The sequence below is a fragment of the Chiloscyllium punctatum genome, chromosome 26 (genome assembly GCF_047496795.1).
Source record: "Chiloscyllium punctatum isolate Juve2018m chromosome 26, sChiPun1.3, whole genome shotgun sequence".
NCBI lineage: Eukaryota > Metazoa > Chordata > Chondrichthyes > Orectolobiformes > Hemiscylliidae > Chiloscyllium > Chiloscyllium punctatum.
The window spans coordinates 64266572-64280011 of NC_092764.1; the positions used below are offsets into that span (position 1 = coordinate 64266572).

General features: G+C 43.8%; 1 protein-coding gene across 5 annotated transcripts in view; it reads left to right on the forward strand.

Annotated features, from left to right (window-relative positions):
• The window catches only part of dok4 (docking protein 4), an 88501-nt gene that overhangs the window by 70484 nt on the left and 4577 nt on the right, over positions 1–13440 (forward strand). For 4 of the 5 annotated variants that reach the window (XM_072547545.1, XM_072547544.1, XM_072547543.1 and 1 more), the window contains 2 exons: positions 4850–4988; positions 13052–13175. In XM_072547545.1, the coding sequence (XP_072403646.1) occupies positions 4850–4988; positions 13052–13175 (263 nt within the window). The remainder of the gene's footprint in view (positions 1–4849; positions 4989–13051; positions 13176–13440) is intronic. The other variant, XM_072547548.1, reaches the window with a different exon arrangement.

Genomic DNA, 13440 nt, shown 5'->3' on the forward strand with positions numbered 1-13440 from the left:
TAGGAACATACTTCTGAGGCGTGGGAGTGGGGAGACCGGGGAGAGGTCGAAGGGAGAGGGGAGAAGACATGAGGATGGAGGACAAGGGAACAGGCTGAGGGGACGAAATGAGGCCAAAAGTATTGGGTGAAGGCATGGGAAGAAGGAAAGATAAAGACAACCTGCAAAGTTTGAACTTTGAACTTCCTTGCATCATACATAGCAAACATTTCTGACAAAGCATGTCATCAAGAGAACTCTCAAGGAAAGAAATCCTGTTTGTATGGCACCATCACCGCTAATCCACACAGGCTCTCATGGATTGTCACCAATCCTCATAGACCATAGTGAATCTTCACAGATCCTCACAAGTCTTCGCAATTCTCACAGATCTTCACAGATTCTCTCAGCTCATGACAGATCATCACAGATCTTTTCATAGATCATCACAGACCCTCACTGATTGTCAGTTCCAGATATGGTCAAGTCTCTTAAACAAGCTTTGTCTGCAGTTTGCAAGGAGGGTGATAGAGATGGACCCAGGAAACTACACATCAGTGATATTTACATCCATGGTAGGGAAATTGTTGGAGAAGATTCTGAGGGAGAGAAATTTAGAGAAACAGGGTTTGATCAGAAATAGTTAGCAAAGTTTTGTCAAAGGGAAATTATGCCAGACAAATCTGGTGGAATTCTTCAAGGAAATGATCGAGTGTTTGGATGGGGGTTGGGCAGTTGATGTAGTTTACATGGATTTCAGTGAGGCTTTTGACAAGGCCCCTGATAAAAACAGATCATGGGAACCAGGATAATTTGGCAAACCAGATCCAAATCTGACAGAGAGAAGGAGGGTGGTGGTAGAAGGCCATTTGTGTGATCGGAAGTTGGTGTGTAGTGTCCAGGGATCTGTGCTGCATCCCTTATTGTTTGTGATATTCATAAATGGTGTAGATAAGAACGTGAGAGAGGTGGTAAGTAAGATTGCAGATAACACAAAGACTGGAGGATATAAGTGGATTAGTCAGAAGGAATTTAAGACTGATAAATGTGAAGGTATGCACTTTGGAAAAGGAACAAGACAAGGTAGTAGGCAATGAATGTCAGGACAATAGGAAGCTCAGAGAACAGAGGGATTTTGGAGTGCTTGTGCACATGTTAGTACAATACTTAAGAAGGCATATAGGACACCTGCCTTTATCAGTTGAAGCATTTTGTATAAGAGGTCATAATGGAGCTGTGTAAGACTTTGGGTCAAGAGTGTGGTGCTGGAAAAGCACAGCAGGTCAGGCAGCATCCGAGGAGCAGGAGAATCGATGTTCGGGCAAAAGGCCTTCATCAGGAATTCCTGCTGATTCCTGACTGGCTGTGCTTTTCCAGCTCCACACTCTCGACTCTATAATCTCCAGCATCTGCAGTCCTCACTTTCGCCCTGTATAGGACTTTGGCTCGGCCACACCTGGAGTACTGTGTGCAGATCTGGTCACCACAATATAGGAAGGATGCCTCTCACTCCCGATGAAAGGCTTATGCCCAAAATGTCGATTATCCTGCTCCTCGGTTGCTGCCTGACCTGCTGTGCTTTTCCAGCACAACACTCTCGACTGTAGGAAGGATGTGTACAGACATGATTCACCAGGATGTTGCCTGGGATGAAGCATTTCAGCCATGAACAGAGGCTGAATAAGCTTGGGTTGTTTTCTTTGGAGCAAAGAAGGTTGAAGGCAAATCTGATAGGGGGGTATAAAATCATAAGGGACATGGGCAAGGTGAATAGAAAGGAGCTGTTCCCCTTAAGTGATGGTCAAGAAAATGGGGAAATAATTTAAAAATGAAAGGCAGGAGGTTTCCAGGGGATTTGACGTTACACTTTTCGCCCAGAAGGTGGAATGCACTAGAAAGGTAGCTGAGGCAGGAAACCCCACAATCTTTAAAATGTATTTGGGTGAGAATTGAAATGTCATAACATTCAAGGCGATAGGGGCTAGTATGGGAGAAGGGGATCAATGCAGGTAGTGGTATATCTTTGTTCGTACTGTTTGATTTTATGATTCTGTGTGATACCTGTCTCCTGTCAGAGAACAAAGAACACAGAAAATTACAGTATAGGAACAGGCCCTTCGGCCATCCTAGCCTGTGCTGATGCAGATCCTCTATCTAAATCTGTCACCTATTTTCTAAAGATCTGTATTCCTCTGCTCCCTGCCCATTCATGTATCTGTCTAGGTACAGCTTAAATGATGCTATTGTGCCCACCTTTACCACCTCTGTCCCAGGCACCTTCTGTTCCATGTATATTTCCCCTAAACCTTCCCCTCTCACCTTAAACTTGTGACCTCAGGTAATTGAGTCCCTCACTCTGGGGGGAAAAAGGTTTAGATTAGATTAGATTAGATTAGATTACTTACAGTGTGGAAACAGGCCCTTCGGCCCAACAAGTCCACACCGCCCCGCCGAAGCGCAACCCACCCATACCCCTACATCTACCCCTTATCTAATACTACGGGCAATTTAGCATGGCCAATTCACCTGACCTGCACATCTTTGGACTGTGGGAGGAAACCGGAGCACCCGGAGGAAACCCACGCAGACACTGGGAGAATGTGCAAACTCCACACAGTCAGTCGCCTGAGGTGGGAATTGAACCCGGGTCTCTGGCACTGTGAGGCAGCAGTGCTAACCACTGTGCCACCGTGCCGCCCACATTTTGATGGTTCTTGCTATCCACCCTGTCTATACCTCTCATGATTTTGTAGACCTCAAGCAGATCTCTCCTCAACCTCAGTCTTTCTAATGAAAATAATCCTAATCTGCTCAACCTCTCTTCATAGCTAGCACCCTCTATACCAGGGAACATCCTGGTGAACCTCCTCTGCACCCTCTCCAAAGTAATGTGGCAACCAGAATTGTACGCAGTATTCCAAATATGGCTGAATCAAAGTCTTCTACAACTGTAACATGACCTGCCAACTCTTGTGCTCAATACCCCATCCAATGAAGGAAAGCATGCTGTATGCCTTCTTGACCACTCCATCGACCTGCATGCTGCCTTCAGGGTACAATGGACCTGAATACACTGATCAATTTTCTGTACATCAATTTTCCCCAGGGCTTTTCCATTTAATGTATAGTTTGCTCTTGAATTGGATTTTCCAAAATGCATCACCTCACTTTTGCCCAGATTGAACTCCATCTGCCATTTTTTGCCCTATTCTCCAATTTCTGCCACTATGACCAATCAAGGAAGCAGACAATCCTTGTGGTGCTGCAGGCCATCATAAGCAGCAGAATTGTACTCCAGCACAATCTGTAACCTCATGGTCTGGAATATCCCTGCCATTACCCTGGTTCAATGGAGAGTGCAGGAGGGCATGCTGGGAGTAGCATCAGGCATACCCAAGAATGAGATGTCAACCTGGTGAAGTCACCAAACAGGACTACTTGTGTGCCAAACAGCATAAGCAGCAAGTGATAGACTGAGCTAAGCGACCCCACAACCAACAGATCAGATTTAAACACTGCAATCCAGTCAGGAATCCAGTCAGATGAACAATTTACAAAGCTCACTGAAGATGTAGGCTCCACAAATATCCCCAGCCTCAATGATGGAAGAGCCTAGGTATGTCCTCTACTCAAAAACAGGTCAGATCCAATCTGGCCAACCACTACCCTATCAGGCTACTCACAATGATCAGGAGAAAGTGAGGCACTGCAGATGCTGGAGGTCAGAGTCGAGAGTGTGGTGCTGGAAAAGCACAGCCGATCAGGCAGCATCCGAGGAGCAGGAGAATGAACAAGCCTTATTCCTGATAAAGGGCTTATGCCCGAATCGTTGATTCTCCTGCTCCTCAGATGCTGCCTGACCTGCTGTGCTTTTCCAGCACCACACTCTCGACCACTCACATTGATCAGTAAAGTGATGGAAGGTGTCACCAACAGTGTTATCAAGCAGCACCTACTCAGCAACAATCTGTTCAGTGATGCCCAGTTTGGGTCTGTCAGGGCCACTGAGTTCGAAATTCATTACAGCCTTGGTTCAAACGTGGACAAGAGAGCTAAATTCCTGAGGTGAGGTGAGATTGACAGCCCTTAACATAAAAGCTGCATGTTGCCAAATGTGTCATCAAAGAACCAAAGCAGAGATGGAATCCAGGGGCAAACTTCCTAATGGTTGGGGTCATACCTGACACAAAGGAAGATGGTTGTGGTGTTGGAAGTCACTCATCTCATCTCCAGGGCACCTTTGTAGGTGTTCCTCACGGTAGTGTCCTTGGCCCAACCACGTTCAGCTGCCTGCGCCTGGAGCTGGTTCTTGCACAGAATACTTGTTGCTCAGCTTTCCCAAAAGTGGTGTAGGTTATTTCCATCTTCAAATCAGTTCAGCCTTGTGGGCGGTTGGGGGAATTTAAACAAAGAAAGGTAATATTGAGAGAGCAATGGGGGCATGGGGAGGATGAGAAAAGAGGGGGAGACAGCACAGAGGGATTGGGGGACAAGGTAAAGGAGGGATTAGGATCATAGAGGTAGGGATATGGAAGAAAGAAGAGTGGAGTGAGTGAGTAAAGGGGGTAGTCTGGCTGAGGAAGGAAGGAGGAATGCTAATGGATGAGGGGGAGGAGTGAGGTTATTATGGAAAGAGGAGGTATTGGGGATAGGAGGAGGTGTCAGGAGCGGAATAGGGTTGGGAGAATCGGGGTGACAGAGGGAGTGGGGGCAGGATGTGGACATGGGGTGAGGAGGGTGGGATGTCTCTCTCTCTCTCTCTCTCTCTCTCTTTCTCTCTCTGTGGACATTGCTGTCTCTATGACAATGTCTCCTCCAGCACTGCCCTCAGTGCCTCTCCCTGACTGAATGGTGTCTTTGTGTTTTGCAGCTTGTGTGACACTGGGGAAGGACTGTTCACATTCCAGACGAGGCAGGGGGAAGAGATTTATCAACGGGTTCACACAGCCACTCTGTGTATCGCAGAGCAACATAAATACAAGGTCCTGGACATGGAGAAGAACATGACAGTCAGTACAAGTTCTTTCTAGAACATATAGAACTTAGAACAGAGCAGCACATGAACAGTCCCTTTGGCTCACAGTGGTGTACCGAACAAGATGCCAAGTTAAACTAATCCCCTCTGGTTGCCCGTGGTCCATACTCAGCCATTTCTTGCTTATTCATGTGTTTGTCTAAAAGCCCTTCAATGCACCTCATGTCTGCCTCCGCCACTACTCCTGGCAATACATTCCAGGCATTCCAGAGGGTAGTGAATGTTGTAGAAAGGCCACAAAGAAAACCCTGGCCAGTAAGCCTAACAGCTGTGGTAACTTACTTGAGAAGATTCTGAGAGATAAGATTGGATAAGATGCATTTGGAATGGCAGGGTTTGCTTAGGAGGAATCAGCATGGCTTTGTGAGTGGGAGATCAACAAATTTGTTAGAGTTCTTTGATGAAGTGACCAGGAAAGTTGATGAGGACAGGGTGGTAGACATAGTCTGTATCGATTTCAATCAGGCCTTTGATAAGGTTCCACATGTTAGGCTGCTCTGGAAGGTTAGATCATATGAAATCCAGGACAAGCTGTCAAATTGGATGCATAATTGGCTTGATGGTAGGAAGGAGAGGCTAATAGTGGAAGGATGCTTGTCGGACTGGAGGCCTGTGACTAATGGAATGCCTCAGGATTAAGTGTTGGGCGCATTGCTGTTTGTTATCTATACCAATGATGTGGATGAGAATGTACAAGGCAAGATTAGAAAGTTTGCAGATAACACTAAAATAGACAGTATCATGGACAATGAGGAAGGTTATCAGGAATTGTCGCAGGACCTTGATCAGCTGGGGACGTGAGCTGAGAAATGGCAAATAGAGTTTAATGTAGATAAGTGTGAGGTCCTTCATTTTGGAAAGTCAAATCAAGGCAGGAGTTTCATGGTGAATGATAGGGCATTAAAAAATGTAAAGGAACAGAGGGACCTTGGAGTTGAGGTGCATGATTCTCTGAAAGTGGAGTCACAGGTAGACAGGGCAGTGACACACTGACCTTCATCAGTCAGGGCACTGAGTATAGAAGTTGGGAAGTTATGTTGCGATTATACAGGACGTTGCTGAGGAGTACAGTGTTCAGTTTTGATCACCTTGCTAAACTGCAAAAAGTGCAGAAGAAATTTACAAGGATGTTGCCTACTCAATGGACTGAGTTAAAGGTTGGTCAAGCAAAGACTTTTTTCTTGAGAGTGTAGGATACTGAGGGGGGACCTTATAGAAGTGTATAAGATCCTGAGAGGCATGGCTGGGGTGAAAACACTCAGTCTTTTTCTCAGGTTTAGGGAACAGCGGAGTAGAGGGCATCAGTTTAAGGTTAGAGGGGAAAGAATAAAAGGGAACCTGAGGGACAATTGTTTTACACAGAGGATGCATATGGAGGAGGTTGTTGAGGTGAGTACATTAGCAAAATTTAAAAGGCATTTGGACAATACGTGGATAGGAAAGGTTTCGAAGGATACGGGCTAAGTGCAGGGAAATGGGGTTAGCATATGTGGTCATTTTGGTCAGCATGGGCCACAGAGTCATAGAATCATAAAGATGTACAGCACAGAAACAGACCACTTGGTGCAAATCATCCATGCCGACCACATAACCTAGCTTAATCTAGTCCCATTTGCCAGCACTTAGCCAATATCCCTCTAATCCCTTCCTATTCATATACCCATCCAGATGCCTTTTAAATGTTGCAATTGTACTAACCTACTCCACTTCCTCTGCCAGCTCATTCACAACACGCACCACCCTCTGCATGAAACAATTGCCCCTTCGGTCCCTTTTAAATTTTTCCCCTCTCACCCTAAACCTAGTTCTGGACTCCCCCACCCCAGGCAAGAGACTTTGTCTATTTACCCTATCCATGCCCCTCATGATTTTATAAACCTCTATAAGGTCACCCCTCAGCTCCGACACCCCAGAGAAAACAGCCCCAGCCTATTCAAGCTCTCCTCCAAATCCTCCTCCTCAAACCCTCCAACCCTGGCAAGATCCTTGTAAATCTTTTCTGAACCTTTTCAAGTTTCACAACATCCTTCCTATAGAAGGAAGACCAGAATTGCACGCAATATTCCAACAGTGGCCTAAACCAATGTCCTGCACAGCCGCAACATGACCTCCCAACTCCTGTACTCAGTTGTCTGTCCAGTTAAGGAAAGCATACCAAACGCCGCCTTCACTATCCTATCTACCCGCGACTCCATTTTCAAGGAGCTATGAATCTGCACTCCGAGGTCTCTTTATTCAGCAACGCTCCCCAAGACTTTACCATTAAGTGTACAATTCCAGCTCTGATTTGCCTTTCCAAAATGTAGCACCTCACATTTATAGAAATTAAACTCTATCTACCACTCCTCAGCCCATTGACCCATTTGATCATTAGTAACTGTCCTCCTATGTTTACGTCCAAATCATTTATATAAATGTCGAAAAGCAGTGGACCCAACATCGATCCTTTTGACACACCACTGGTCACAGGCCTCTAGTTTGAAAAACAAACCTCTAGTTCTGGACTCCTCCACCCCTTTGAGCCAGTTCTGAATCCAAATGGCTAGTTCTCCCTGTATGATCTAATCTTGCTATCCAGTCTACCATTAGGAGCCTTATTGAACATCCCACTGAAGTCCATATAGATCACGTCCACTGTTCTGTCCTCATCAATCCCCTTTGTTAAAACTTAAAAAAACTGAATCAAGTTTGTGAGACATGATTTCCCACGCACAAAGCCATGTTGACTATCCTGAATCAGTCCTTGCCTTTCCCAATGCCTGTCCCTCAGGATTCCCTCTAACAACATGCCCACCACTGAGGTCAGGCTCACTGGTCTATAGTTCCCTGGCTTGTCCTTACCACCCTTCTTAAACAGTGGTACCACATTAGCCAATCTCCAGTCTTCCGGCACCTCACCTGTGACCATTGATGATACAAATATCTCAGCAAGAGGCCCAGCAATCACTTCTCTAGCTTCCCACAGAGTTCTAGGGTACACCCGATCAGGTCCTGGGGATTTATCCACTTTTATGCAATTTAAGATATCCAGCACCACCTACTTTGTAATATGGACATTTTTCATCTATTTTCTCACATTCTATACCTTCCATGTCTTTCTCCACAGTAAAGACTGATGCAAAATACTCATTTAATATCTCCTCCATCTTCTGTGGTTCCACAAAGTCTGTCTTGATGATCTTTAAGACGCTTATTCTCTTCCTGGTTACCACTTTTTCCTTAATATATTTATATTTTCCTTAACCCTCTTTACCAAAGCTATCTCATGTTCCCTTTTTGCCCTCCTGATTTCCCTCTTAAGTATACTCCTACTACCTTTATACTCTTCGAAGGATTCATTTTATCTCTGCTGTCTATACCTCACATATGCTTCCTTCTTTTTCTTAGCCAAAACCTCAATTTCTCTATAATTTGAAGGTGCCGGTGTTGGACTGGGATGTTCAAAGTTAAAAATCACACAACACCAGGTTATAGTCCAACAGGTTTATTTGGAAGCACTAGCTTTCAGGGAGCTACTTATGATCGTAAGACTTACGATCTTATACTCCACAACCACCTGATGAAGGAGCAGTGCTCCAAAGGCCAGTGCTTCCAAATAAACCTGTTGGACTATAACCTGGTGTTGTCATTTTTAATACAATTTCTCTAGTCATCCAACATTCTTTACACCTACCAATCCTGCCATTCACCCTAACAGGGTCATACTGTCTTTGGAGTCTTGTTATCTCATTTTTGAAGGCTTTCCATTTTCCAGCTCTCCCTTTATCTGCAAACATCTACCCAAATCAACTTTTGAAAGTTCTTACCCAAAACCTGGCCTTCCTCCATTTAGAACTTCAACTTTTCGATCTGGTCTATCCTTTTCCATCACTATTTTAAAACTAATAGAATTATGGTCGCTGGCCCCAAAGTGCTCCTGCACTGACACCTCAGTCACCTGCCCTGCCTTATTTCCTACGAGTAGGTCAGATTTTGCACCTTCTGTAGTAGGTACATCCACATACTGAATCAGAAAATTGTCCTGTACGCACTTAACAATTCCTCTCCATCTAAACCCTTAACACTATGGCAGTCCCAGTCGATGTTTGGCAAGTTAAAATCCCCTACCATAACCACCCTATTATTCTTACAGATAACTGAGATCTCCTTGAAATTTTGTTTCTCAGTTTCCGACTGCTATACCCAGTTTGGACCAAAGGGCCTGTCTCCATGCTGTAGGACTCTATGCCACTCTCTGTGTAAAACACCTGCGCTTCACATCTCCTATTTTACATTAAATACCTGCCTTCTCGAATTAGACATTTCAACTTTGAGAAAAAGCTTATGACTGTGCATCTCATAAACTTTAATCAGGTCTTCGCTCAGCCTCTGCTGCTCCAGAGAAAACAACCCGAGGTTTTCTAGACTCTCTTTATAGCTCACACCCTCTAATCCAGGCAACATCCTGGTCAACCTCCCCTACATCTTTCCAAAGCCTCCACATTCTTCCTGTAAGGTGAAGACCAGAATTGACAGTGTGGCCTGACCAAAGTTTTATAAAGCTGCAACATGTCTTCCTGACTTTATGTTCCATGTCCCCACCAATGAATGAAAGTAGGCCATATGTTGTCTTTGCCACTCTATCTACTTGTGTGGCTGCTTTCAGGGAGCTGTGGACCAGGATATCAAGATCCTTGGTGCATCAATGTTGTTAAGAGTCCTGCTATTAACTGTATACACACAGCACCTCACACTTACCCGGATTAAACTCCATCTGCTACTACCCACCCATATCTGCAACTGATCTATATCCTGCTATATCCTTTGACAATCCTCTATAATAGATTTTTAATAGATTAATATAATAGATTAATAATCTATAATAGATTAATATTATAGATTTATATATATATATATATAAAATAGATTATAATAGATTAATAATATAATAGATTAATCCTCTATAATAGATTTTTGTGAAATCTAGCATGCAGAGAGGGCAATGGTACACAACATGGTCCAGAACATTGTGGTGAGTGGATTGGAGCAGATTAACCACAACCACTGGTCTTCATCAAGGAGGCCATCCAGTTCCTCAAACATAATCCACCAGTAAACAGGAGCAAAGCACTTTCCCAGTTGCACTGCCCTGCCCAGTCCCCTTGCTTTGCTTCAATCTGCAATCCCCAGCTTTGAACACAGACCCAGCCTGCACAATGCTGTCTGGGAGGAAGGGTTCCAGCCTTCTGGGGGAGGAAGTTTCATACCCATCAGGATACTGGGTCTACTGTCTTTGGTGAAAAGTAGGCAGGGGGAGGTAATTGGGAGATGGGGCGGGGGGAGAGAGGGAGAGGGTGACCATCGACTCAAAACCTTTCACCCAATTTTGAAGAGGGACAGACTCAAACGACTGAATGGTCACCTTCTTTAAGAGAATTGGAGGGTTTGAGCTATTGGGAGAGGCTGAATAAGTGGGGGCTGGTGCTCTGGAGCATCAGAGTGACCTTATAAAGATTCATAAAATCGTGAGGAGCATGGATAGGTGAATACCCAAGGTCTTTTTCCTGGGATAGGAAACTAGAGGGCATGGGTTTAAGGTGAGAGGAGAAAGATGTAAAAGGGGTAACTTTATCACACAGGGAGTGGTACGTGTATGGAATGGGCTGCCAGAGGAAGTTGTAGAGGCTGATACAATGACAATTTTTAAAAGGCATCTGGATTGGTACATTAATAGGAAGGGTTTAGAGGGATATGGGCCAAATGTTGGAAAAAGAAACTAGATTAATTTGATTATCTGATGGGTATGGATGAGTTGGACCAAAGGGTCTGCTTATGTGTTGTATAATTCTATGATTCTAAGACTCTATACAGAGAGAACATGGGGAAAAGCAAGGCTAGAGGTGACTAATCGGTGTGGACTTGTTGGGCTGAAGGCCTGTTTCCATGATTCTGTGAATAATCATCAAGAAATCCTGTGGGGAGTTCAGAGGCAAGTGAGTGGTGAGAATGTGGAACTCGCTGCTGTGGGGTGTTAGAGCGAATAATGTTGATGGTTTAAAGTGAAGTGGATAGGGATAAGATGGAGAAGGTAATCAAGGGATAAAATGGTACATTTAGATGAGAAAAAATTTGGAAAAGGCTTGAGGGGACCATAAGCACTAGCATGGACTGGTTGGGTTGAATAACCTCTTTCTGTGCCATATTATGTAAGTATATAATCGTCATTTCAGTGCTACCATGGCTGAAAGAGCCTCTTAGCATCTATGACGTAAAACACTCCCGGTATTTAACTAATTCCAATATGAATATCTTCGTTCTTCCAATCTCCAGAGAGGAGAGGCCCTATTTACTCAATCTCTGCTCATAGCACAAAGCCTCTCAATCCCAAGAACTATTCGTTCACTTAAATTCTGACAAATGCTGAGACAGGTTTACAGGAATGAAGGGTTAATGTCATAGAAGTTTGTGGTTTTCCATCAGGATGTGACAGGGTAAACACAGAAGAGATGTTCCTGATGACCAAGGGTCCAGAACCAGGTCCCACAGTCTAAAGATATAGAATGACAAGAAATGTCTTCACCAAGAGAATGGTGAGCACGTGGAATTCTCTGCCACAGGAAGCAGTTGAGACCAAACTAATGAATGTTTTCAAGAAGGGATTAAAGGGTATAGGGAGAAAGCAGGAACAGAGTTGACTGATCAGCTTTGATCATATTGAATGGCACAGCAGGCCAGACAGGCTGAATGGCCTACTCCAATTTCTAGTTTCTGTTTCCATGTTAACCTATTGATATCTCTTTGCACCCTATTTGCTCTCCTATCTATGATTAGATTGTCAGCAAATTTGGTAACAATACAGTCAGTCCCTTCATCCAAATCTTGAGTGCCCAGTACTGAAGTCAATTTGTCATCCTGAAATTGACATCAGTAATCCAGATAGACATTCAACAATGGGTTCATGGTCACTATTGGACTGACTCTCAGTTCCTGGTTGATGATTCTCATGGTGGCGCCACCTCCTGTTTTGACCCCAGTTTGTCCCAGTTTTTTGCCATCTCATTTTTGTTTTGGAGATATTAATTATGAAGAAGGAATCATCTCACAGTCCCACACTCTAAGAGACAAATATTTACTTTAGCTGCTTTCTTCCATTGTACATACTTTAGAAGCTCTTTTATAGCTGGTTTAACATTTTTTGCTAGTTTACGGCAGTAATGTGTTTTTAGTCACCCACTGCTTGTTCCTAAAACTGCTCTAGCATTAAACTTTCATGATATTATTTATCTTTTATTTAACTTCCTTAGGTTCCATATCTAGCCCAGATGATTTTCCTCCTCTCATGAAATCTTTCATTCTCAATTAAATTATGCTTTGTGGAGAATTTTGGAATATCTCTAAATGTTTACTCCTTTTTCCCCACCGTCTTCACTTATTTTCCCAGTCCACTGCAGTCTATCAGATGGAAGTAAAGTTCTTTTTTACCAAATATTGATGAGCCAATTTAGTTTTTCAGATACTCTGGTGGTTTCTATCTCCTTCCCTTTGAAATACCTTTACTTACGTTTAAAGCACTGGCTTCTCACCCTTAAACTGAATGTGAATTCTGAAATATTATGCTTACTCTTGCTCCGAGAATCTTTTGCTATGATGTTTGTAACTCAGGACACAGGAAGTGTGCTGGGTTTCCCAAATGGCAAAAATTGTACATTTCATGAACCAACATGCCCTGGCAAGTCTTGATTGAATGCACTATGATCCAAATTGATGGAAATAAAATTCAGTCTGATCCCTGATCTGGTTAAGACATTAGATGCATCAAGCAATCATTTCCTTCCCTCTGCTGACATCTCTTTGTTATTTTCCCTCTCCTTCTGATATTAACTATGGAATTTCTCTACATTGGAGGAACGATTAATAACTGTGAAATATATTATTAATGTTTAATGATAGCCCAGTTTATCCAGTGACATAATGTTTAATTTAGTTTCCCAGTCTGCGTCAGCCAACAGTCCCCATCTGGAGCTGGCTTCATGTCACTGTGTTTGTTGTGTTTTGCAGATATTAAACAAGAGTGCAGAAGTGGAGCACTTCCCATCTCCAGCTAGTGCTGTGCTCCCCCGCAGTGCCTTCTGGCACCACATCACAAGCTCACAGCACACCAGGGAAATGGTCCGCAGTAATCGTAAGGAGTGCACATTGTAGTCAGCTCTCAATGTTCCAGTGCAGTCACATACTGAGCTCAGGTCACAGCAAATAGGAATAAGAAGAGGGTCAAGAATCCCTGCAGTCTGCTGAACCGTTCAGTAATGTCATGGCTGATTTGATTGTGGTCCTAACCCCACATCCTCATCTTTCCTTTGTAACCCTTGACCCTCTGACAAGACTGAGACATACTTTGCTCAGTATGAAAGTCATGAATGCTTCATAAATAGGGACATTGAGAACAA